The sequence below is a fragment of the Phyllostomus hastatus genome, unplaced genomic scaffold (genome assembly GCF_019186645.2).
Source record: "Phyllostomus hastatus isolate PE091 unplaced genomic scaffold, TTU_PhHast_1.1 phas_scaffold_387, whole genome shotgun sequence".
NCBI lineage: Eukaryota > Metazoa > Chordata > Mammalia > Chiroptera > Phyllostomidae > Phyllostomus > Phyllostomus hastatus.
In genome coordinates this window covers 1199561-1225139 of record NW_025334027.1, presented here as the reverse complement: position 1 = coordinate 1225139, position 25579 = coordinate 1199561, and the positions used below count along the sequence as shown (strand labels likewise).

At 53.6% G+C, this 25579-nt stretch overlaps 1 protein-coding gene across 5 annotated transcripts; it reads right to left on the bottom strand.

Moving 5' to 3' along the window:
- Positions 1-203: 203 nt before the first annotated feature.
- Positions 204-22814, bottom strand: TOP3B (DNA topoisomerase III beta). 5 transcript variants are annotated; one of them, XM_045819881.1, is made up of 19 exons: positions 22744-22792; positions 18493-18625; positions 16741-16903; positions 15381-15512; positions 13952-14058; positions 13270-13344; positions 11667-11863; positions 11064-11220; positions 10159-10272; positions 8329-8419; positions 7082-7236; positions 6819-6924; positions 5935-6081; positions 5646-5819; positions 3757-3915; positions 3122-3271; positions 2641-2741; positions 1792-1993; positions 204-766 (listed from the first exon to the last, which is right to left on the bottom strand). In XM_045819881.1, exons 3-19 carry the CDS (start codon positions 16808-16810, stop codon positions 285-287), a joined length of 2619 nt encoding a protein of 872 aa, XP_045675837.1. In that variant the 5' UTR covers positions 16811-16903; positions 18493-18625; positions 22744-22792; the 3' UTR covers positions 204-284. The 5 variants fall into 5 exon arrangements, with proteins under 5 accessions (XP_045675837.1, XP_045675840.1, XP_045675839.1 ...); XM_045819884.1 differs by having other exon boundaries at positions 3757-3885; XM_045819883.1 differs by lacking the exon at positions 18493-18625 and adding an exon at positions 19311-19404 and having other exon boundaries at positions 22744-22777.
- Between the last annotated feature and the right edge of the window lie 2765 nt (positions 22815-25579).

The following is a 25579-nucleotide window of genomic DNA, read 5'->3' as shown; positions in this document are numbered from 1 at the left end:
GGCTCCTACAGGGGAGCACCTCCTACTGAGCACGCAGCTACCATTTCCACGGGGAGGACTTGGTGTCCTCCCTGAAGGCACTGCTGGGTGTGGGAAGAGCAGGCCTCCAGGAGGAGTGTGCACAGTGAAGGGAGAAGCGATGAGGAGATGGGTGGGGAGGACACAGTAACCCCGATACCAGCAAAAGGTCCCCAGCTGCTTGCTCTGGAGAAGACACAATGCATTTTAATGATCTGTGGCCCAAAATACAACTGTCTGGAGCCTGGGTGAGGAATGACGGGTCATCATACGAAGTAGGCAGCCAGGGCTGACATCTTGTCCTTTGGTCGCCTGGCACTGGGCTTCCCGGCAGGCCGCCGGCCCCGGCCCCGCCCTCGGCCTTGCCTCCTCCCTGGCCCACCTCGGTGCATGGGGTGGCAGGAGGCTGCGTGCCTCAGCTCCACCAGCTCCTGGAAGACAGGGTCGCAGAAGACACAGCCCACGTGCTGCGTCTCGTCGCCCAGGAGAGGGGACTTGGCCTTGTTGAAGTCCACGTCGAGCAGGGCGGCCTCACAGGAGCCACAGGTCTCGGAGGACACCCGCACGCGGTGGGCGTTCTCGAAGCAGTGCGCCACCACGTTGCACTTGTTGCAGGCCACCTTCCACTTAGGGCCCGAGGTGGGGTCCAGCACCAGCACACCATTCTCGCACTCCACGCACTGGCCGATGCCCAGCATGCTCAGCGAGTGCTGGCAGGTGGGGTGCGTGCACTCATTGCAGCCCATGCCTGGCAGAGAGAGGGCCACCGTGAGGCACGCCTGCCCCGCTCGCCCCACGCTGCAGCCCCATCCCCCACCCCTGGGCCTCCCTCAGTGTTTCGCAGTCCGGCATCCCCCGTCCCAGCAGCAAGTGCTCCTCTAGGCTTTGCTCACACTGGCCTGGGCTCACTCCCATTCTCCACTTGTCCGAACCCCTCTCACCCTTTGAGCACCCCGCTCCCTGGGTTCACATCATTTTCCAAAGGCCTTCCTACTGGCCTCCGGCCAAGTCCATCTGCCCTTCACTTTGCTTCCACAGCTTGTTAGAGGCTGCTCTGTGTGGACCTCATTTGTGTGGGCCACATGGGGCTATCGGCTGCCCTGGAAGCTGCTGGAGGGCGGGAATGGGCCCCGGTGCCTGTCCCACAGGTGAGGCTTGAGTCAGGAGGGATAAACTGAGACCCCTGAGGGCTCCCAGGCCCCCTGGGAGCTCGAGTGGATGCCTCCCTCTTACTGTGTCTGGTTCCCGTCTGTAGTATGGGGTGATGCCATCCCAGGGCCCATGCGGGGTGTAAAGGAGACAGCACGGCTGAGGGTGAGCACTCTGGGTCCTGGACCCCTTCAGACTCCAGGCTCGGTCTCTCAGCCCCACCAGGATACACGCTCTCCTTTTGCCAGAATACGCGTGAGGATGGAGAGCACTGGTGGGTGCCGGCTGAAGGCCCCTCCCACCTGCTCGTCCTCTCACTTGCCTCAGCCCAGGAGGGGGCGCAGCATGCCCACTGCCCGGATCCTGAGTGAGCTTACCATCGCCAGCTGTGTAACTATGACAACACGGAGAGCAGCAGAGGGCAGGGCTGAGGCAGTGCCTGGGGACACCGGGGGCCTCCTATCTCAGCATCGGGAGCGTGGGAAGGCCCAGGGTAGGCATACCGACAGAGGCCGGCACGGCATCAGGCAGGGGCTGGTGCTGACAGGAACCACAGATACCCAGGGGGACGGGGCAGCCCAGCTTGGGAGGGAGAGCGGAAGCCCAGCGGCGAGGTGTTCTCACCTTTCTTCATGTCCCGGAAGGGCGGGTGGTTGTAGCAATAGGGGCATAGCGGGTAGCTTTTGCCCCGAGAGCCCGATGACCACAGAACCAGCTCGAAGTCGTCCAGCGGGCACCGGAGCTCCTTGTAGAGCTTGATGGTGCCGTTCTGGGGGAGGGTGTAGGTCTCGTCGCAGTGGGAGCAGTGCAGGCGACTTGGCTTGGCCTGCAGCAATGCCAGGGGAGGGGCACAGGGTTGCTGGGGCCACGGGGCCTCCTCCCCACCCTCATTCTCCCCGCAACACAGAACACATGAAGTGAAGTGTGTGACACGTAACACACAGCAAGTCCTGTCACTAATACATGTGTGTACACACACAATAAAGAACACATAATGTGTAATGGAGACACACTGCTTAATACACATATAGAACACAGAACATGTCATGTGTAATACATATCGCGTGACGTACAACACACAACACGTAATACGCTCCCAGGCAAGAACCTCTCGGGCAAGGATCCAGGCCCTGAGTCTCAGGACATGTGCTCCACACGTGAAGAAAGGCTGCTCTGAAATCCCAGCATGTATGTTAATGCTTGTGATAGCAAGGAATATGCTGACAGGAAGCAGTGGACAACATGTGTGTGAGTGGCCTGGCAGCTTATGTGTGCTTGGGGTCATGGGGACGCTGGGTGTTTGTTGGCAAGGCCGTCTTAGGCCTCTTAGCCACGCTTGTGTGACAACTGGAACAAAGAATACCTTGAATGACACAGGGTAAGGTGGAGGCCTAGAGCGGGGACAAGACTTGCCCAAGTCTGTGCACAAGGGCACCATGGGCCAGAAGGGGCAGCCCTGCACTGACCACCTACCTGGATGTACTTCATGAACCGGTGGCACTTCCCGCAGCGGGACAGGGGCTTGCCTGTGGCTGCCAGAGGTGAAAAGGACACCTCCATCAGCTCATCCATGCCTGAAAAGAAGCAGTGTGGGAGAGTCGCATCCTCCTGGCCGGCAGCAGCCCCCTCCCTAGCAGGTGCAAACAGGTGGGCTGGAGGGGAGGCCACCACAGAAAGGAGAGGATCTGTGAGGGAGTACCCCCTGCCCTGAGGGTGGTGGGGTTCCCAAGTCCATAATGGGAAGAGCAGAGCTGCAGCCCCGTCTGTCAGATGAGCCAGGTGTCCTGCGTGTGGTATTAATACACTGGCCCTTCAGTCCTGGTATGGGCCAGTGATGACCCATCATCCAGCAGAGGCCTGGAGCCCAGATCTGGGGACTGCTCTCACCTGGGGACCCTGGGCACCCTGAGTGGTGGCAGCTCTGACTCAGGGGCAGGGAAGAGGCAGACCTCACCTGCAATGGAGTCAACAAAGTAGTGGAACTTCCTCTTGAAGACGTCCAGGGTGTGGCCCAGGACCTGGCGGTAGTCAGCCTTGCCCTGGGCGATCAGGTTCAGCTGCTTCTCCACGGCACTGCGGATGGTGGGGAGCACCAGCTCCGCATCTGCAGGTGAGGGGCGCCACTGTAAGCGTTCCCACCGAGGGGTCCTGGTTCCTCAGCTGGAGTTGGAAGGCACCAGAGGGGACCCCACAGCCCGACCTTTCCTGATCTCCTACCCAGAAGGATCTTGGGTGGAGTCATCAGGGACAATTGCCTCTGGGACTGCATCACAGATGGACTCAAGCAGTCCTTGGGCCCTGTCTGTGTTCCTTGGGGCCACAAGGGGACAGAGCGGACAAGCCCTGCAGTGCCGATCCAGGCCTAGCCAGTAGCTGGTCTGTGGGGAGGGCCTTGGTCGCCCCTTTGGGATCTTTGCACCTGTCCATTCATCATCTGCCACTCCAAGGCCCTACTGGGGCTGGTCCTAGGGTGGCCAATACAGCACTCTTGCAGTGGGAACTGGGACTCACCACAGGGTCTGCTAGGGGAGGCTCTGCACTGACAAAGGCGGAGCTGCAGTCCACGGAGCATTGGCTGGCTAAACTCACCGATCTTATAGTAGCCATGCACCAGGACAATGCCAAGGTTGGTGGGCTTGAGCCGACGCCCACTCTCCACGACCACATAGTTGCGCTGGCAGATGTTGTTGATGTGCACGGGGATGCTGGCGTCCGTCCCTGGAATGCACAGCAAGGCCCTGGAGTCCCCTGGCCTGCCCAACACTCCTCATCAGACTGTGGGTTCCCTTTTACCCCCTCCAGCCATGGGCCCCTGGCTCTTAGCCTCTCCTGTGCTGCTTCTGGCCAGCATTGTGCCGGGCACTGTGCCACATGCTGTTCACGAATGGATGTACAAATCCCAGGATGGTGCTCCCCGTAACGGGCACTAATTCCCGCTCTACAGAAGCTCAGAGGTTAAGAAACTCTGCCAAGGGCAGAGAGCTCATCTGACCAGCCCCTCACATCTAGTAAGACCTCCTTGGCCTCTCCAGCCTCCATCCTGAGACAATAACCCTGTTCTGGAGCCAGAGCCCCAGCCCCCATATGTGGAGCTCACACACTCACTGCCAACTGGTCCCCTCCAAAGCCTGCTCTGCTTTGCTCACTTCCTGGTGCTCTGGCCCCAGGACAGGCTCAAAGCTCTAGGACATAGCTCCCTGAAGGACTTCGAGGTCACCTGGCACTGCCAGATGCTACCATTACTGCTCCCCTAGCCAAGGAGCCTCCTGAGCCTCCTGGCTGGTGCTTGGAGACTGACTAGCCTGCTGAGGCCCATGTTCACAGGATGAGGTAGGGACAGGACCTGAGCCCTGTGTGGTGTGCTCTGAGAGGCGCTGAGTTTGCTGCTACCTGCCTGCCAGGACCCCTGTGTGACTCAGTGGGTTCCCTAGCTCCTCACCGCAGTCTTGCCATGGCTTGAGGGGCAGCTCTCGCCAGGCCCTTTTATAGAGCCCTGGGGGCCCTGGTTGACAGGACCAGCCTTGACCACTGTCTGGTTCAGAAGGTCACGAGAGCCCTCTTCACTTCTGCAAACTCAATTTGGTCAATAGGAAGGGGCAGAGGATGCTCAGGAAGCAGCTCCCGAACCTCCCAGTAGGCTGCGGACTGCTGAGACACAACCCACATAGGCCCCCAGGCCCCTGGGAAGAAGCAGGCTCAGCTCTCCTGCGAGGGCCATGCTGTCGCCAGTGCCCCGGACTCAGGTGAGCTGCTCCCTGGCAGTCTCCTATAGGTCTGTCAGTGATGGAGCCAGGCCCAGGTACCGAGGCCTAGATTGTCCCAGGACCCTCCAAAGCCTGTCGACTGGGAGGGGTCTGGTCACCTGGGATAGCACATCTGCAACTGGGCAGTGCCCATCAGCGTGAACACTGCCTGGGGAGGTGGCCTCAAGTGTGTGAGGGCACAGGTGATAGCCCCTAGGCCCAGGGACTAGGTGAGACCACCTTGCCTATGAGGTGCGAGCATTAACAACTATACTCTGAGCCGGCAAACGGCCCTGGGCTGCCAATTCCACTTGGAAACCTGGTTATTGTGCAGGAGCTTCCGGCCCTTGGTGGGCTCTAAGCTTCCCTCACAGGGAAGCAGCGCCTGTGAACTTGGGTTTCCTCATCACTGGAGTCCAGGACAGACTCGGGTTGGCTGTGTGGGCTGAGGACTCTGGTCTGACCTTTGTGCTTCTCCTGTAAATGAATCGTTTGGCATTCTGGGTGTCAGTGTGTATCAGGGCACATCTCTGCCTTCACGGGCAAGGCCTGGTCCTGACACGGACGCTTGGTGAGGTACTGCCTGCTGCCACCCTGCCTGGCTCAGACGGTCACTCCCTGGGTCCCAGTCACCAGGTGCTGGGCCTGGAAGGGTCACCGGGCCGCTCTGGAAGCACTGACTCCTGGGCTCTGGGGTTGGGAGGGGAACCCTCAGGCCCGGGCAGGCACACACACCGATGCCATGCTTCTCCATGAGGGTGATGAGCTCGGCCTCCGTCAGGTAGTCGGGTGGGCTCGTCTGCTTCTCCAGCAACTTCACCTCGGCCACAGGGAAGGTGTCACCCCGCTGGCAGGGGGGCAGGCTCTCCTCCAGGGGTACGCTCTGCCAGGGCATGATCTCTGTGAAGCCTGGGGAGACAGGGGCCGCCTCAGACCCCAGGCCTCCACCCGCCGGTCTAGTGGGGAGCGTGCCATCCGTCTGTGGAATGGAGGAGAGGAGCAAAGTTGGGCCCCGCAGTTTTACCTGGTGAGATGACGGTCTTCACCGTGCAGGTGAAGTGCTCGGGCCCAATCCTGAAGGAAATGGTGTTCTGGAGGTACTTGCAGTCATAGCTAACGGTGGCAATGAAGTGCCTGGTGATGTACTCATAGAGCCTCCACGCCTCGTTCCCTGCAGTAAACACAGATGCGGGTCACCAGCCAGGACGTTGGCTCTGAGGACCCGCTGGCTCCTGCTCAGGAAGCAGAGCCACAGGGTGCCCCAGAGGAAGAAATACATGGCAAGGACAGCGAGTCTCTTGCGCCCTGGTGGTTCTTCCGCAGTCATGGCTCGCTCCCATCTCCTGCCCTCTTTCCAGGTGGGACTGCGATTCAGGCACCGGGCCTGACCCGCTGGTGATGCCACCTCCACTTCCTGCCCACCGGGGCTGTGCACAAGCAGCTCCTGCCTCCGCCCGCACGGCTCTCCCTTCCTCTGCCTGCTCCCGGCACGTGGCCACCAGCGTTGCCTCGGCCCAGTGACTGAGCTTGTCACTCTGTCTCGGTCTCATCCCGTTCTGCCCACAGCCACCTGCCCACTCACCTCACCCTCCCACTTCCTGCATGGTCTCCTCTGTTCTAGGGTCCTCGTGGCAGCTGCCTGCACCCCGCACTCAGGCACAGCTGCCATCACCCTTCACTCTTGTCCTGTCCCACGGTGAGGGAGCACGACTTTCAGGTGACCTCCTTTGCCACAGCCAGGAGCGGACGGGGGCCAGAGGGAGTCTCCACACTGCCCACAGGGCCTGACACCATGCAGAGGTGCCATGTCACTGTGGCTTCTCGTCCCTCTCTTGCCAGAAGCTTAAAGTGTATATGTGTTAATGTGAGTGTGTAAGTGTGAGAATGGCAGGGGGGATCACCTGGTACCTAATTCAGCCTCTGTGGCAGACCTCATGGGGGTGATGGGGGGATGGTCACCAGCATCGTGACCTTTCCGGGGGCGGTTGATACCTTCTGCTAATAACCGCTTCACCTGAGAGAGAGAAGACAAAGCCGAGTGTAAGTATGGGCGTGGTTGCCCTCCCTCCCACAGGGAGCTGTGGCCAGTGCTGGACTTGGCCAGTCCTGAGCTGGGTCCCAAGGCCTCGGTAACAGGTGTGTACAGGGGGCTGGGGCCTGGCTCTGCTCACCGTGTCCGCCCAGTAGGGATGGTTGGCCTGCTGCCGGAGAGGGCCCTTCAGGTCAAAGTTCTCGGGGTAGTGGGTGGTCTCGGTTCGTGGGTAGCTGATGTAGCCTTGGGTGTAGAGCCGCTCAGCGGTCTGCATGGCGTGCTGTGGCCCCATGCCTGTGAGAGACAGGAGGCTCAGTCAGCTGGCTCAGAATGCCAGGGTTGGCCAGGTGCCTGCCCGGGGCCTGGGTCCTAAGGCTCCCCCAAAGGCAAACAGGGCCTCCTTCAGGGTGACGGTGAATCTGAGCAGGCAAGGCCCAGAGCAGAGCTGCTGAATGAGTACCTGTGCCGGATCCAAGGATGAGGTCTTCAACCTATGAGGCTGGACCAAGGACAGGGATGCTCAGTGTCACCCACACGAAGCTGGTAGCTGTACCGACTGAATGTGGCCTTCAGACCGCCCGCCTCTCACCCTCTGGCATGGAACCATAACCACGCCTCAGGGCCTGCTGACATCTGCTATGGCAGCAGAACTAGCACATGCCCTCCGTTTGGAGCCTCCTGGGTATTTCTGTTCTCACAGCATCCCAGGGCCACTGAGAGCTGGCTTCATTGGTTCACTCTTATTCCTTAGCAGCACTACTAATCATTAGCAGCACTACTGGTAGGATGTGCCACTTCAGCTATTTAACCCTTGCAGTCCAGAGGGATGGTACTAATTATGGTCACCCTCTTTTCTCACGACAAAACTGAGGTTCTGGGACAAGGAAGGATGTGAATGGGCTGGGATTTGGACCAGAATTTATACCTGGAGATGAAACTCCACGGTTTAATGCCTCTGAGGGGCATGTGAGAGCCTGCCTTGTGGGTGGCCCTGCTGACGGCTGTCCATGTGTTCAGTCCTGGCCGGGGCTCCCCAGACATTTTTAAAATGACATGGTCTGCGTTTTCCCTACAAAAACTCAAGGAAGCTCTTCAGTATTAACCAACAATCCTATGAAATGGAATCCGCTCTCCTGTTTTTCACTTGTTTCCACTCTGGAATTCAAGAGAAATTCAATCTGCATGAGGCTCAGATTCCCCCTAAGCCTCAGGTGACACCGCATGGAGAGGGGGTGCTGGCACAGGTGAGCACGGAGGGAGAGTGCTAGCAGAGGTAAGAAGGCCAGCACTGTCCTGCACCCCCAGGGACTACACTGGGGCTGAACGGGGGTGCCGTGTGACTGCTCCGAGAGGTCTGTTGCGGGGTTTAGAGAAATGCTCTCATACCCAGGGAAGAGCTGGCCACACGCAGCATCTCCACAGTGTTCAGGGCCAGGGGCCTCTGCTTGGCCTTCTCTTTCTTGCTTGTGGCTTCGACCTGGAAGACAGAACAGATTCAGTGATTTGGGGGTTGGGGAGAGGGGAGAGACAGCAAAACAGAGAGAATTAGGATGGATGGGCAAAGGGTCTGCTTCCATCGACTTGGTCTCCGTGCTTCTCAAAGTCGCTTCACAGTTCTCTGAAGATTTGAATGAATATTCAGTCCCAGAAGGAAAAAAGATGATAATTTTCTAAAGAATTTTCTAGAGAGAGAGAAAAACTGTAGGAATGGGTAAGAGGCAAGAGAAAGGATTGCAGCCCTGGCCTGGTTGCTTGGTTGGTTACAGCATGGTCCTGATTCGTCAAGGTTGTAGGTTCGATCCCCGATCAGGGCACATATAAGAATGAACCAATGAATGCAGGAATAAGTGGAACAACAAAGCAATGTCTCTCTCTCTCTCTCTCTCTCTCTCTCAAATCAGTATTAAAAAATCATAGAGAGAAAACGGGTTGCAAATTCAAAACCAGACACGAGCCCGTGTCAGCGAGGCCCTGGGGCTGGCAGCGGGCCGGGCAGGCACTGGGTGCAGACTGTCCCAGCAGGTGGCTGCCCTTGGGGAGCCAGAGTGCCCCGCCAGGCCCTGCTGCTATTGCTGCATCTGCTGACTCATTGAGAGAAGCTGGCAATCGAGATTTCAATGTGAAATCTCGCCATTTTTAAATGTTGGTAACTATTTTGAAACTTTTATGAATACCATGCGGTTTAAATAAAATACTGGTGAGATACCTCTTTCAGCCTTTAAATTAGACAGTTGTCAGAAGAGACAGTTTTGTCGCCTGTGGCAAAAACTCCAACTCAACTCTGACAGCTCGTCCCTGCCAATTCCACGTGGACCTGGCCGGGGCAGGGCCTTCCGATGCCAGACAGATGAACGTGGGCTGAGCACTGAGGCCAAGTTGTGCATGTGCAGCCGAGAAGGCTCGACCACCAGGGTGAGAGCTAGAGACAGTAACAATGGCATCTCTGTAGGAACATGATCAGGATAACAACATGGAAGTGGCTTTAGAAAGTTCTGGAAGCCCAAGTCAACTGGATAGGTGGGTAAGAAGGCACCCAAGGAAGTCTCAAGAAGGACAAGAGAAGGCACCTCAGTGGCTTCAGTAGCTGTCACTGCTGCATGGCACTTGCTGCAATGGCCGTAGGCCTGCTGCCCAACCCTCAACCCCCCAATCCTCCCAGAGCCAGCTCCTTGCCAGGTGGTGTCACCTTGTTCCTAACAGCCAGGCAGCATGTCCTTCCAATCCATAAAATCCTGAGTAAAAAACGCAGCACCACAAAGCCATGAAAGCTGCCTGGAGTTGGAATCCCAGACCCGTCTGTGTTAGCTGTGTGACCCTGGGTGGGTTCATGGCTGTGCACATAGCCCCCTCTGCAGTTGTTAGCTTTGGACATCACAGAAAAGGGGCATTTGTGTGGAATGAAGTCCTGTCAAAAGGGGATGATGCCCACAGGGTCACATGGGAAGGGAAGCATGGAAGGGGCCTGGCAGGTCACAGCAGCGGGACGGTGCACGATGCAGAGAAGATATGCAGCATGCTATGGTTACTGCGGCAGGCAGAACTATTTCAGTAGGAGTGTGTGTGTGTGTGTAACTGCTCTTTCCAAAAGATGTCTGTGTTTCAGAAAGGGGAGAAAGATGTGACCCTAGGTCACAAGCTGTTCCTCCAGCCAGAGGCATCCCTCTCCTTCCCCACCCCCCCAGGCAGGGGAGACAGATGTGGGTGCAGCAGGCCCACCTGGGCTTCCTTCTCCAGCTTGGTCATGTTTAAAAACATCTGCGCGATCTCCCGATCAAACACCCGCACTCGGTCCCAGTCCAAAAGGAGGGATCTGTCCTTGTCAGCGTTAACCTGCAGGAAGGAAGAAAGGAGAATAGAGGTGAGAAAGAATCCAGGTCAATCTGTTGCCAGAGGATTGAGGCAGATGAAGCTGGTCCTTGTCTGGGAGCAAAATGGCCCGGGCTCTAGAGTCTCAGAGCTGTGCCTTCGCAGCCCCTCCCCAAGCAAAGGCTGCTCTGACAGCTGGTCTCCCCCTGAAATTAGGCAGATGGTCTCGTGAGGGGAGCCCAAGCTGAGGCTGATGTGTCCTTAAGGAGTGTCAGCACCTCCATCTCTCACGCCCTCCCTGTCCACGTCCTGACGCCTGACCAACACTGGGTGTGGCCTCACCCTGGGGTCCCCAGCCCCACGTCAACCGGAGCAGCTCTGTACTATGTTCTAAAGTTTACGAGAAGCTTCCATGGAGGCTTTTATTTGAAGAAGGGGTCCCAAAACCTTAAAAATTTTGAAAGGCAGTCCTTGGACCTGACTGTGGCAGCCAATGGCCCCAAGGGGTGACCTCACCCCACACCACCAAAGCCGAGTTCCTTCCCGTTCATCCAAATTCAACGTGTCTCGCTGACCTTAGCCTGCCTCTCCAGGAAAGCTAGGGTCCCTTCCCTAGACCCCCTGCAGACCCTTCTCTGGCCTCCCTCTTGCACTTCTGTCTACAGTTGTGCCCTTGGCCTCTGGGGCCTAGAGGGCAATGATGATGATGATGATGATGATGATGATGATGATGGTGGTGGTGGTGGTGGTGGGAACTCTCAGAACCCACACCCAAACCTGGGAAGACCCAGTGGGAACACAGAAGGGAAGAGAACCTTGGCCTGCAGCACCCAGTAGGTCTCTGGTTTGAAGGACTGGATTCTGTCATGTCTCTCCACGCAGAACCCCAGGGTAGGGGTTTGACATGGCCCGAAGGAGATGAGGGAGCTGTCTAAATCGCCATACTTCCCCTGAAAGTACTTAGTCTGAAACCTACAAGGAGGGGTGGGGGTGGGGGAGAGAAAGATACTTCAGTCATGTGTTTGCTCAAGACACCACCATTAACCACTGGTGGGAGTGCGGGATGGCCTAGCAGGTGGGCACGGCAAGGAGGCCAAGGTCGGAAGACAGGGCAAGAGGACACGCTCAGCACGGGGTCTGGGGTGTGTGTGTATGTCACACAACAGTGAAAGCGGGAGAGGAGCAGACATTCTGACCATCCTGGGCAAGGAGCCCCTCTGCCACACCCCACCCCTCTGCCCTCTCCTCGGGATGCATGCAGTGTGGGCAGACGCGCTGCTTTTTAAGCACTGGTCTGTAGACACAGTTTTCCTCAGGGTTTTTAAAATGTTGAAAACTGCAGGATGCTGATCAGGCTGGGGACTGAGGATGGGGACCAGCAAGGGCGGGGACTCTGGCCAAAGGGAGGGCGCCAGCACCTGGTGAAGGCACAGCCGATGCGCAGGTCCAGCTCCTGCCGGGCATCCACGGAGAGCGCCTCGTTGTGGTCAGGCTCACCCAGGCGGGCCATGGCATTGCAGATGTCCGTGTCCGTGATGGAGCTGAATCTGGCCCGGAACACTGTCTTGTCACCCCCGTGGGTGGGATTCATGACGGGCAGCACGGCATCCAGGACCTGAGGGAGGTGGCTGGCTGTGACCCCTCTGACCCCCGAGGTCTCTAGCTCCCGTTCTACACCCCACCTGTGGGCCCAACTCCCCTCCAGGATGTGTGTGTGATCCCCTCTCTACTATCGCCAGACCCTCCTCTGCCTCTATCCCCCTTCCAGAAGCCTCAGGCTCTCCACATACTCCTGCCATATGGCTTCCTTCCTTCTGTCTACAAATTTACTCAAACACCCCCTTCTTATACCACCCTGCAAGCTGCCACCCTCTCTTACTTCCATCCTCACCAAACCAAGAAATGCTGTTGCCAGGGACACAAGGGAACTCAGAGTCACCAAATCCACCCTATTTGACCCAATTCCCTTTCTTCTAGAGGAGGGAGTGCTGGGAAGGGTGGGTAGAACTTTTAAGAGACTGGAGAAAAGACAGGGAAAAGGAGACGAGGAGAAGGCAACAGGCAGGAGGGGGAAGGCCCTATGACCCCCACTGTGCAGGGCTCAGGTAGCTGGCAGGGTGGGGGGCGGTGGATAAAGCACAGCAGGGATCCTGGAGTCAAGACTCACTAAGAAGGCCGTGCAGTGGGAGGGGAGTCATGCTGGAGCCTGGCCATGCAGCTTCTTTACAGGGAAGAAGTGGCTTCGCTTCTGAAGGGAGAAAGCCCCATGAGCTGCCTGCCACCCTTCTTTATCCTCAGCTGCAGAGACCCCCTGCAGAGGGGCGGCCCTGCAGGGGAGGGGATGAGAGAGCAGTATCTGGGAAGGGATGCAGTGTAATCAGTTTGCTGAGGGTGCTGTGCTGGAATGCCGGGTGCCCCGAGCTCCCGTTGTGCTGGAAGCATTTCCTGGGCCCCGAGGCATGCCGGTCCTCAGGGGTGAGGAGCTGGGGGTGTAGAGGCAGGAGGGTGACCTGTATAGAGTCAGTCTGAGGGACACCAGGTGCCACTGGTAGTCACAACCAGTGCGAGGGCACCAAGGCCAAGGCAGGTATGGGAGGGCATCCTGGGTGGGAAGAGGACACGTGAGGCGGGTGCTGAGAAGAACGAGGTGAGTGACAGGGGTGAAGAAGGTTCCTGGGTGTCAACCGGCATGATCCAAGGTCCCCAGAAGGTGTCGAGTGACCCGAAATGATGAAAATCACCTCTCTCCTCGACAAAGCCCCATTCCGAAACTCAAATCCATCTAGCAATTTCTGCCCTTTTACTGTTACCCATACAATGTGCCCCCAGAAGGTGAAGTAACACTCCATCGCCCTTAGTAGAGTCTATGCATTTTAAAGTGTCTAGAGAATTTCTGAAATAAAGGAGAATCAAAGGCATTTTTAATCCGATGCAGTTGATTCCCTGCCCTGGGCTCAGGAGTGGTGTGGGGCAGGTGGCAGGAAAGGCCAGAAGTGAGGACCACAGTGGGTCCACACCCACCTCGAAGCAGATGTTCTCCCCTTCCTTGTCGCAGTCCAGCCACAGCACGATGTAGTCGCAGCCTTTGCCCTCCACCTGCCACAGAGCACAGGGTGAGTGCACCTGCCACAGCCTGGTGCCCCAAAGTCCCCGCCCACAGCACTCCCTCAGAGCAGCCAGCTCTGCACACCCCCTGCTACTTAGAAAGCCTGGTGCCCAGGGTAGGGGCCCAGGCTAAGCAGAGGAACTATTTAGTTAGACTGGCTTAGCCCCTCAGAAAAAAATTTAGTTCAGAACTATTGTGGACAAAAAACCATTAAAAATTCAGTAAGATCTTAACCTCAAAAATTGCACAGAAAAAGGACTGAAATAAAATAACCCTGCATGTTAATAATAGTAGTCTTGGGTACTGTGATTATAAATAATCTTCCTTCTTTATACTTATTTACATATCCTAATTTTCCATAATGTACATGCATTTGTTTTAAAATAGAAAGAACCACCAGCACCAAACTACTTTAAAAGAATTCTGGGGGCTGACAGTGTAGTGGGGGTGTGGGGAGGGAGGAGCAGGCCTGAAAGGGGCCTCATGGGCCAGCTGGGGGCGCTCACGGAGAGGGCTGAGAGGTCCGCCCAAGGGCTGGGCTGGAGGGAGCCAGGGGAAGGGACTCCAGCCTGCTTCTGCCCCACCTGCTCCACGCACCTGCAGGAACTTCACCATGTTCAGCTTGGGGTTAGCTTCCTTCTTCTCTGTGGGGGCTTGACTGAACAGCTCTGCGGGGTCCACTTTGTCCCATTTGTTGTACTTGCCTGCAAACCCCAGGCACAATGACATGTGAATGACACTTCAGAGCTTGGCCTCTGTGGCCGTCATAATGTGGTCCTGTCTTACAAGTAGGGAGAGAGAAGCCTGGAGAATGGCTTGCCCAGGGCAACCTCCACAATCAGAGACAGAGCCTCCCTTCAGCAGCCTTCCTGCTCCTGCCTGTGAGCTGACACCACACCTCGGCCACCATGGGAGCCACCACGGGGCAGGGCTGCTGCTCTAGCCTTGCTTCCAGGACGATCGTGGTGGCTAGAAGTACCATTCTGGGCTGGCTCACTTTACCAGAGCACTGAGCCACACAACACATGCCTTCGTCTTCTCTCCTAGCCTGGATTCTGTAAGCCTCTCCCTCGACCCAGCACCTGACGGGGCACACGATGGGCACTCAGATGACATCCATGGAGGATCAATCTTTTTGAGCCCCATGTTGGAAACACCCACCTACTTCACTACTTAGAACTTGGTGCTCACATGTTCAGCACTCTGCCTTTCTTTTAGGCCCGATTTCCTGCAGCCTGACTCAGGTCAGATAGAGCGAAGTTCGAATCCCAGCTCCCCATCTGCAGGCTAAAACTCAGGGTCCAAATGCTCAGCCACACAAGTGAATCGATATCACTGTTGCTGCTGAGCAGCAGGAAGTCCTGGGGCTTTGCTGTGTGCCTGGCCCTGTGCTGAGCATTCCACCATCACCATTACACTGAGTCCGCAGACAGTCCTGGGAAGTGAATGGCACTGTTGTAAGACCCATTCCATGCACGAGGAGCGGAAAGGCATGGAGGCCCAGTCACTGGCCCAGCCCCAGCCTGTGAGCCAGCAGAGTGTGGTTTGGAGCCCAGGCCGGATTCTTGTTGACTATGCTGCCCTGTACGCCACCCCAGTGCGTCACTAATGCTGGCCATTCTAAGATGATGGATGACAGTAACAAAATGAGGAGGATGATGACAGCCACCAAGTGACTGCTAGACAACAGTCACTCAGCAGAAGCAGCAGCCTTCCCCCAAGCACCTGTTCAGACCAGCTCCCACCCCCAGGTGGCCACCCTCTCCAGTCTGCACAGCAAAGTACACGGGGCATGCAGTGACTAAGGGTGCTGCTGGGAGGGGGGCCCATGGGTGATGACCTCCAAAGCCTGAGGTCTGGATGCCTCATCCAGAGAACCTGGGTGACTTCTCCAACCTGCTGGCATCAGGACTCATGGGCTTGGACACTTCTGCCTAGAGCCCTCCCCTGGTTCCAACTGGACCCTGGGAAGCACCGTGCAGGGCTTCCCTCCATGGGATGGGTGGGCAGGGGGTGGGGGACTTACCCAGGAAATCCAGAGTCATCACATGACCGCAGACAGACGTCATCTTGAATCGGACCGGCTGGCCGGCGAAGGTCCCTGTGTACTCGTGCACCGAGCACGTCCCATTCAGCCCTTTGTGTGAGGACATGTTCCCTGCAGGGGGAAGCACAGTGGTGGCTGGCCCCGCGGGCTGCAGCTGCCTCAGAGGCGCCGGACCCCAATGCTGCCTCTGAGGGGGCCGGTGTGCCCCTTCCCCAGAGCAGTCAGTGGTAACATCCCTCAGGTCACCGCGGGGAACTAGGTGCTGAGAGGTCTCACGGTGCACAGGGAAAACACACCGGTAACCAACCAGCACAGCGTGCTCACCACATAGAGCCCCATGTCGGCGGGGGGGCCTGGGGCACCGCCCCTATACTCTCAAGAACAGACGCTCTTGGGCTCTTTCTCTGCATTTGTGTTCACTCTTGAATTTGGTTTCTGTCTACCTTCTCAAACTTTACTCAGAGGTCCCCAGGAACGCTCTAATTACTGAACCCAACAATGTCATCTCATGCTCCGCACGGATGGCCCCTCAGCCAAACGTTCTCAGCTCCTGGGACCAAGCACTACTTCTGGGGTCTCCCCTCTCCTTCAGACCATGACTTCTTAGCCCGCTCGTCTCAGGGTCTCTTCCTCCTTCACCCTCACGACCATGGGGAGGTCAGGGTGAACATTTGCCATTTCTGGGTCTCCAGCATCCAAATACCCTTCCTGTTTGGGGGGAATTCAGAGAAAGGACGGAAGGGGCACCAAGCACCACAGTGGCCAGAGTCGGGGTATGGGCAGATGTTCCATTTCCCAGGGCTCTGGTGTCTTGGGAAGGCCATGGCCAAGGTTTAGCTTAGCAGCTGCTCTTGAGTGACACGAGACTTATGGGCAGAAGCTGTAGCAGTCAGGGTCAAGGGTAGGGTCTTGTGCTTGGGGCGATGATGCCTGCAGCACAGCCCCTTCAGACTTAGGCCAGGGTGTGGTCCCAGCTGCGTCTCCCTCCCTCCAGTAAACACCCTTTCTGTATAAGTCACCAGGGCTGGCTGTTGCTGTTTCCGACCACCAACCCCGACTGGCACAGCGCTCTTCCGGGGGCCTGTCTGCACCTGCTGCTACGCTGTGAGTGGTGCCTGTGCCTCCTGGGAGCCCTGCCCTGGCCCATGCTGGCTGCGGCAGCAAACGCATTCCACAGTGACCAACACCAAGGAGCTCCATGAATGCCTGCTCTCCTGAACTGCGTCTACTCCCGCGGGCCAGGGCCACACTTGGGAAAAAGAAAGAAGTCATGCATAAAACAGGAATGACCATGGCTGCAGATCAAAGCCAGAGAGACACCAGGGTCGGCCTTCCCTACCTCGAGAGAGGATTTTGGCGATGGACTGGGCCAGGGATGGCTTTTCTGCAACCATGAGCACAGTCTTCATCTTCTCTTACACCTGGTGCTGGTTCAGGGCAAAGGCAAGGAAGGAGTCCTGGAATGGCGTTTCAGCAGCCCACACCACCATCAACACTGACTCCTAAAGAGAAGACGAACACACAGAAAATAGCAATGCTTCCAATGGAACCGGTACCACTTGCTGACAAGGAAACTCACTTAAAAAGACAAAAAAGAAAAGCCCAGGCAAGAAAAAAAAATTAAGGAAACCTGAACACATCTGACAGACAACTGCCCAGGACAACTGATCTGGCTCAGAGATGACACTGCAAATTTGGCTTCATCTGGGAGAAGCTGAGGTGACTCTATGACCTCAGGTCAATTTTCTCCCCAATCCAGGCCAGGAAGATGTTGGGCCCTTTGGGTCTGGGTCGGAGCCAGGGCAGGGTGGATGCTTGGCCCTCCTCTCATGCTACGGTTCCTCGGTTCCTCGTCCTCCTTGGGGCTGAGAGTGGCACCTCCTCCTTGGCCGAGCCGTGGGACACTTTCAAAAGGCAGACATCCAGGCTGGGCTCCCCAGGGCCTTCTGACCCACAGCCAGGCCTGAGACCCACTGGCCAGAGGCTCCAGTCCCAGCAGGGCTCACCAGTCCTTCACAGCAGGTTCCAATCTACCTTCCCGCCCACCCCACAGCCCTCTTGCCCAGCAGGCCATGCTCTGGCCAATTAAACTGAACACCATTATCTAAAGAAAAAACACACTTTTAGGTTTCTGTCCCTTTTGCTTGGAATGTTTCTCCAAGCCTGGAGAATGCTGCTCAACCGTCCAAAGACCCAGTTCAAGCAGTAACTCTTTCTTAAAGAGCTTTCCCCACTCCCACTGGCTGGCTGAATCCTTTCCTCCTGACCCCCCTCCTTAAAGCCCGCCGCACACCACGCCACAGCTAGTTACTGCCTCATCTCTCCCTGCTAGCACATGAGTGGCCTGCTGTCTGACTCACTGTTGGCAACTGAAACAGCTGGTGTGGGGCCTGATACAGGACATTTAATGCCTGGTGGCCGAATAAAAGAAACATAAGAACCTGCCTTTTTAATCATTATAAATATGGCATTGACATTGATAAATAATGTATTTTTTAAAAAAGGTTTTCATGGACACAACTGGGCAACCTTCTGGAAAGAAAAATAAAGTTAGACTCTTGCTTTATAATTTTCACCAAATCAAATTCTAGATCTAGCAAAGACTTAAGTAAGAAAAAAAAATGAAACCAAAAAATACTAGAAGAAAACATGAACTTTGGTATTTTAAAAAGAACTCCTAAGTACTTCAAAGCTCAGGAGCACACCTCTTCAGGTTTACAAGCATTTGGTTTCCTTTTCTGTAATCTGTTGATTCATATTTTTTTTACCAATTTTTGTCAACTAGATTGCTGTTTTATTTTTAGGACTTGTTCATGTAAAGAGGAATTAGCCCTTTGTCATATAATGTCCAACAAGGCTCATTGAAGCAAATCGGAGCCGGCACGAGCTCCTGCTTATCTCGCCAGTAGAGACCGCAGGTCTGACCACACACGTGGGCGAGGGTGTGGGGATGGGCAAACTCGAACGTAGACAGTGGAAGTTTGGTCAGAGCCACCTCTACAATAGCTCTCACACTGTGAGTGTGCATCCCCAGCTAGTGTCCTTCCAGAAATAAAATTAGTGATCCCACAGGTATTTACAGAGCACCTACTCCATGCTCAGTCCAATCCTGGGTGCAGGGAACAAGCACCGTGCTCGTCCTTTGTGCAGGATCTCCGTGTGCCATGTGGGACAAAGCAGTGCAGGGCACGGGAGGCACAGGGCAGGGGTGAGACCTTTGGTGTCTGAGGGAAAGAGTAGAAGGACCAGGGCAAGCTTGAGGGAGAGCAAGGAGGCCTGGGGTGCTGAGAGGGAGCAGGCGTGTAGAATGCAGGCATCAGTCATGGACTGGGGGTCTGCTCTCAGGGAGCTGGGAGGCAGCACAGGAGATGGTCTGACTTCAAGTTTTAAAGGGACCCTTCTGGCAGCCCCACCAGAAGGGAGTGACTGGGTTTTGAGTGGCAGTAGCAAAGGTAGCGAGGTTAATTTGGAGTCCGGGCAAATTCTGAAGGCAGAGTCAACAGGCCTGAGATTGGGGAAAGCAAAGCGAGTCAAGAACATCCAAACTTTTGGCGAGCAACAGGCAATGACAAGACCGTTCACGTGAACACTGAGTCCCCCAGGGGCAGGACACGGAGGCAGCTGAGTTGGAAACCACTGCTGGGGAATTCTCTGCAGCATTATCATTCATGATTGAAGATTAAACACAGTCTAGTGAAGGCCAACAGGGAATCGTTAAACAAAACTATGGCGTGGAGCAGGGAAACATGGGGGTGGCCACAAAGGATGCATCTGCTCAGTAAATACTAATATGGATCAGGTCACCGTGAAAGTGACATCAAGAAAACTCGGTGCATGACAGTGAGTACGGAGTGCTGCCATCTGGGAGGTGCACACTAGTTGAAGAAAACAGATGGTCAAAGCATTCACCTGGAGTAGGGTGGGCTTAGGGCCTGAAGGTTGGGGCTGGCGGTGGGCAGGCTCCTGCTTACCACACCGCCTCTTCCATCTTCTACATTGAGTGCTGTGGACACATATGACTGGTCAAAAGAACTAAGACAAGGGATTTGAAACTAAAGACAAAATAAAACCAGACAGAGAAAGAAGGGCTAGAAAGGGCAGCCTTCGGAAAGGATGACAAAGAAAACACCTTCATGACCTGCGGGAAGCAGCTCATGGTCGGCCCTGGGCTGCCAACCCAGCCCCTTGCTGCAAGACACTGGACAATTTCAGTGAAATCAGTATTCTTCGTAAGAAAGCTGGCCCAAATAAACCAACTTGCTTTTTTCCTCAAAATAAATACTTGGGCGTCTCACCTTAAATTCACCACCATCTCAGAGACAAAAAAGTTGAAAACTGCAGGAAGGACAGCATGCACAGTCTGCAGAGCTCTGAGGACCACTCAGGCTGCATCACCCATTGCTGGCTGCGCAGCCCCCATCCCATCCCCCCAAACACCACACTCCCTCCCTGTGTATCAGGGCTGCTCCTGCCGTCGGGCCTCCACCTGGGTCACTTTCTCCAGACATCTAATAGCTCTGACTACCCCCTAAACAAACCACACCTGCCGGTGTCCTCGGGTGCAGGCACTGTCACTGTGCTGCCCCACAGGGGGAACTGAAGGGTCAGGGAGACCAGAACTTGGATACGAATCCAGGCCTGTTTGTTCTAGAACCCACACACGAAGCCTTCACCCTGTACTGTCTCTGTGGGCAACCCGCACTGAGGGCGGCCCTGCTTTACCTCCCTCTAGCACTACACCCGATAGTCCCTATCTACTCATTTGGTTTTTGTCTTACACTTCCTAGAGTTTAAGTAAGCTCCAGGAGAACAGGGCTTTCGTTTGGCTCATTCTAATGGTCGGCAGTAAATGGCGAGCAAAATACTGACTGAATGAATGACTGAATATGTGAGTAATGAGTAATTCTACCTGCAAAGTGAATAGTAAAAATATTCTTTTAGATGCCTAAAATGTAAAGAGTGACTTTAAATCTGTAAGAGAATGGCAAACACTTTTCCTTCTTAATGTTCTTTTTCCCCACAGGGTAAAGTTGCTAGAAATCTTACATCTCCACTATTCCCGCTCCACCTAAGGATTCTACACACCTTTTCGGGAAATCACTACGGTTCTTCTCTAAAGATCCCTCCAGGGAGAAGCATTTTGCTCTAGCACCTTCAAAGGGATGAGCTCATTTATCCAGAACCAGGGGCGCAACTGGACAGGCACAGAAAGGCACACCAGCATCAGTCCTGACTCCAGATCACCTGCTCACCTGTCGGGCTGTGCAGCTGCTAATGCACGTGACACGTGCCTGTCACAGCAGCTCTGGCTCTGAAGAAACACATGTTCTAGTTCAACAGTTTACACCTCAATACTGCCTAAGTACTTTGTAGTGCTCTGAGTATCACTGTTTTATCAGCAGAAAGTATCACTTCTTTTAAGGACACAGAATCATGAAATCCTGAGAAGAGGGCCTTGGTGAGGATCTGGTACACTCATTTCAAGGAACAAAGACAAACTAAGGTTCAGAAAGAATTATCCAAAGGAACCCAGGAAGTTGATTAACTTGGAGTACAACTCATGCTTCCTTACTTCCAGCTGAATACTTTTTAAAAAGATTTTGTTTATTTTTAGGGAGGGGGGAGGGAGAGAGAGGGAGAGAAACATCGATGTATAAGAGATACATCAGTTTCCTCTCGGCTGCTTGAGACTGGGGACCTGGCTCACAACCCAGGCTTGTGTCCTGACTGGGAATCGAACTAGCAACCTTTTGGTTCACAGACTGGGGCTCAAGCCACTGAGCCACACCAGCAGGGCTGGCTACATTTTTTTAAAAAACTGCATCAGGTTCCTTCCATCTCTTAAAAGATTTCCGCAGTCATAACTGTGATTAATTTTCTGTGATTAATCTCAGGGCTTCCTTGCTTTTCCATTAAGGCACATCTTCGATCTTAAAACGGAAGCCAGTAAAAACGAAAGCTGAAAGCAATGTCCTGTAAATTTCATTTATATAACATCCTAATGCCCTACTGGCAAACATTTTTATTCACTTAGGTTTTGCTTTTTAAAAAAAGTTTAAATATCTATAAAAAAAAAGGAAAATTGTATAGCCTTAGAACTAAAAGGCTGGAATCAATGTCCAGAACTAGGTTCTTTCCAGTAACCTATGTGGTATACCGAGTCCTGTTCTGTTGCTTGCCAAAGCTCTGCGCCTGGAGTTGGTCCTCCTATCGAAAAGGGAGATTAGCGAGTGCTACGGGGTGCTGACAGCAAACACTCCAAACTGGGACTGTAATTAGAAGGCTCGAAAGTTCGAGGGAGTAGCAGCTTAGCCTGTTATTACCCTGTCAACTTTCACCGGCAGCACCACAAGGGTATGTGACCTCCGGGAGGGACTGTTTGCAGGGAAAGTCTTTTCATGTCAGTGTCTTACAAACCAGCGAGTTTAGCTGGGCAGTGAAGGCCTGGTAGTGGTCTGAACAGCATTTAGAGCCCCAGGATTTCCCACCTTAGGAACTTCGCCAAGTACCTATAGAGTCAGGAAAAGAGGGCAAGAAACAACCATTTCTTAAGCTCCTCCTTTGTACTAGGTCATTATTGCTGTAAACACTTTATTTACTCTTGCCAACAACCCCACAAGGCCAGCGTTGTCATTTTTTAAGCTATGAGTAAAATGAGGTTCAGACCAGTGTCAGATGACCTTTGCAAAGGTTCTAGGCACCCAGGGCTCACTGGCCATCAAGTCCACGTTGGTCTGACTTCCCACGTCCTGTTCTGGAAGGCTGAGTGATAGAAAGGTAAGACAAAGCCTCTGTGAGAAACAACTGCCCCTGGAGTCTAGTCAATTTGTTCAAGTTGAAGTTCTCTCCTCCATCTGCATCAACAACTCGGAAAACGCCTGGACGCTCTCAAGACTGCGTGGGGGCTCCGGTGGTCGCGAGCCGCACCTGCCTTGAAGTGGAGCCCCACCGGCCCGGGCCCCACCCTGGTCCGACTGCACACGGCCTCCCTGAGCCTCTGTTTCCTTACCTGTGACAACATTCTAACAACACACCCATCTTAAAGAACTGCAGGAGGGTTTGATGAAGAAGAGTATTAACTGCAGCTCCTGCTATTTCCAGACACCTGGCTAAACGCTGGCCCATCTCCACCTCCCCGAACTCCCACAACAAGCCCCGGAGTGGAGGATCCATCCCCTCTAGCGACGAGGCGGAGAGAATTCAAAGAGCCCGGCCCTGGACCCTATCCCTAGCAGCGGGGCTGGGCCTCTCGGCGCCAGCATTCGAGAAACACGCCCAAGGAAAGCCCGCGCTTCCCACACGCCTGAGCCGCGCGGCGCGAGACCCGCCGTCTTCCTCTCACCCTCAGCCCCACAGCGGCTCCCGCTTCAGCTCACGTTCCCGGGGCGGCCACTGGCAACCCCTACTTCCGGGTCCGGCAACTGCTGGCGTCCCCGCGTCTGCCCTCCGGCACCCGCACGTCTCCCTCCACCGGTTCCGAGCTTTGCGCGTTCCGGCAGCGCGGTTTCTGGGCAGGCGGTCCTCAACATTCTTCCCCGTCGGGGGGAGGCAATAATGACAATGATCATTACAATGATTATGAAAGTACTGTATGATAAGCATGAAAACAAATATGCTGATAGTAATTAAAACTACAGATGTGTGTAGAGCAGGCTTCTTTCAGTACTATAAGCATTTGTGGAATGAATGAATGAATGGCTTAAATATCTGGCAGATGAATTGGAAAATAAAAGTAGTTTTTTTGTGTTACAGCGTTAGAGCTTTGGGAAAATTGAAATAATTTTTATCACTGACTGCACAGGTGCCTCGTTGTGGTTTATGAGTCACCTGAGAGCTCCTGGATCTCTTTTCAGTCTGGTTGGGTATTGACTGGACCATGGTTTTGTTAATAGTTAACACCCACCCAGTGCTTACTCAGTTCTGGGCATTTTTCTTTTCTTTTCTTTTTTAAACTGATTTTAGAGAGAAAGGGAGAGGGAGGGAGAGAGAAAGAGAGACATCAATTTTGTTGTTCCATTTATTTATGCATTTATTGGTTGCTTCTTGTATGTGCCCTGACTGGGCATTGGACCCACAACCTTAGCACATTGAGATGATGCTCTAACCACGTGAGCTACCTGTCAGGGCCTAGGCATTTTTATATTATTAACACATTTAATTCTCATTACAACACTAGGAATTAGATATTATTATTATCATCATCACTATCACCACCACCACCACCACCACCACCACCACCATCATCATCATCATCGTTATCCTTATTTGACACACAAGGAAACAGGCCACACAGATGTAATTGGCAGAGCCAGGTTTCAAAATTACGCAGCTTGGTTCCAGAAGCCAAGTTCTCAACCACTGCTACAGAGCCTCTCACTGCTTTCTTGTTCTCTTTATCTTCCAGGGCTCCAGGACCCAGCTGCCTCGGCTGCCTCAGTGTTAGGTCCCTGGAGGACACTGTCACCATATCCTGCACAGGAAGCAGTAGCAGCATCAGGGCCTCTGCCCAGACTGGCACAAGCATCCTCCGGGTCCCTCAAATCCTCATCTACAAGAACAACAGTCAGCTCTCAGGGGCCCTGACTTGGTCCTCTGGCTCCAAGTTGGGCAACACAGCCTTTCTGACCATAGCTGGACTCCAGATGAGACGAGGCTGGTTATTACTGTCACTCGTATGACACCACAGTCAAACCTGCATGGTTCAGAGCTCCAGGGTCCAGGAGAAGTGAGACACATACCTCCCAGGTCCTCCAGCACATCGATGACACATTTTCTACTGGGTAAATTTTACTCTGTTAGCAAGATGGTTTATAAATGAATTCTGGCATTTTTGTGTTTCCTGTATTCACATGCTATTTACGCCAGCTTCCTGTGTATCTCTGCTTCATGGCTGACTATGGCGTATTGATATCAGTTCATCTGTGGCCTTTGGATTTGGAAATCATTTTGGCTGGACCTAAAATCCTTGGCTCACAAATTCTTCCCTTGAATATCTTAAATATGTGATTCCATTTTCTTCTGATATAAAGTGTTGCTCCCCCAAAGTCTGATAATCTGATATTCTTTCCCTTGTGAGTTGTTTTTTGCCTGGATGCCCATAGTATATTTCTTTTCCTTTGAAATTCCATAATTTTACTAGACTACATCTTGGTGTTGGTTATTGTGATTAATTTTCTTAGGTTCACAGCTTCCCTCCAAGCATAAGTTTAATTTTTTTTCTAATTGCAGGAATCTTTTCTTGACTCTGTACTATTTGTGCTATTTGTACTTGACTTTGTGCTATTCTCTTGTTTTGGTACATGTGAGATTTTCACCTGGCTTCTATGCTTGTAATTTTTATCTCAGATCTGTTTTGTCTCTCTGTTTATTTATTCTATATATTTAAAAGAGAAGAACAAAGTTGGAAGACTTACACGACCTGATCTCAATCCTTCCTATAATGCAGTCATTAAACAGTGTGGTGCTGGCATAAGGAGACAGAGGTCAAAAAAACATAACAGAACTTTCAGTCAAGGACAGGCATATACAGGGTCCAACAGAAGTGAGACCTGCTTGAGTGTGGTTGGTAGAGTAATAATATGGGTGTAATAATTTATAGTTTTAATTTGAACATTTCGCCTAAAATGTCATATGATATGCTTGAGTGTGATATTCTTATATTACAGAATTACATGCTTATGATTCTGTTATAAAAGATTTTGTCATTAAAAGGGGTGTTATTTGTGCCAGAGCCTGTATAATGTCAATTGATTTTTGACAGAGGCACCAAGTCAATTCAGTAGGGTAAAGAAAAGTATTTTCAATGAATGGTGCGTAAAACAAGCTTCAGCTCCTCCCTCACGTTCTTCTGGCTTCTGCTGCTGTCCATTACTTTCCTCATTATGTTTTCATTTCGCCTGTACTCTCCAGAAATTAGGAAAGATATTTCCTTAGGCAGCAGGCTCCCTAACGGAACCCAGACTTTACTTCTGAACAACCAAAAATGTACCATTCTTTTCCTAGTTTTTTTTTAGCAGCTTCCCCTCCATTCAAATCATATACAAGAGTGATTCTAAGCTAAGGCTCCCCAACATGGTTAAAACACTGAACCAAAAATGTAAGTATTTTCTTCATTTCTCATGCACAATCCCGCGGAGGGGAGGGGGAAGCTGATGTAAAACTTAGTAAAACGCAATGAT

Excerpts from the sequence above, each read along its gene's own strand:
- TOP3B (XM_045819882.1), bottom strand. The coding sequence starts at position 16,810 with ATGAAGACTGTGCTCATGGTTGCAGAAAAGCCATCCCTGGCCCAGTCC. Across the intron at positions 15,513-16,740 it reads CGCCAAAATCCTCTCTCGAG|GGAACATGTCCTCACACAAA; the intron begins GTAGGGAAGGCC and ends TTCCCCCTGCAG. Across the intron at positions 6,082-6,818 it reads TGCCACAGAGGCTGAATTAG|GGAACGAGGCGTGGAGGCTC; the intron begins GTACCAGGTGAT and ends TGTTTACTGCAG.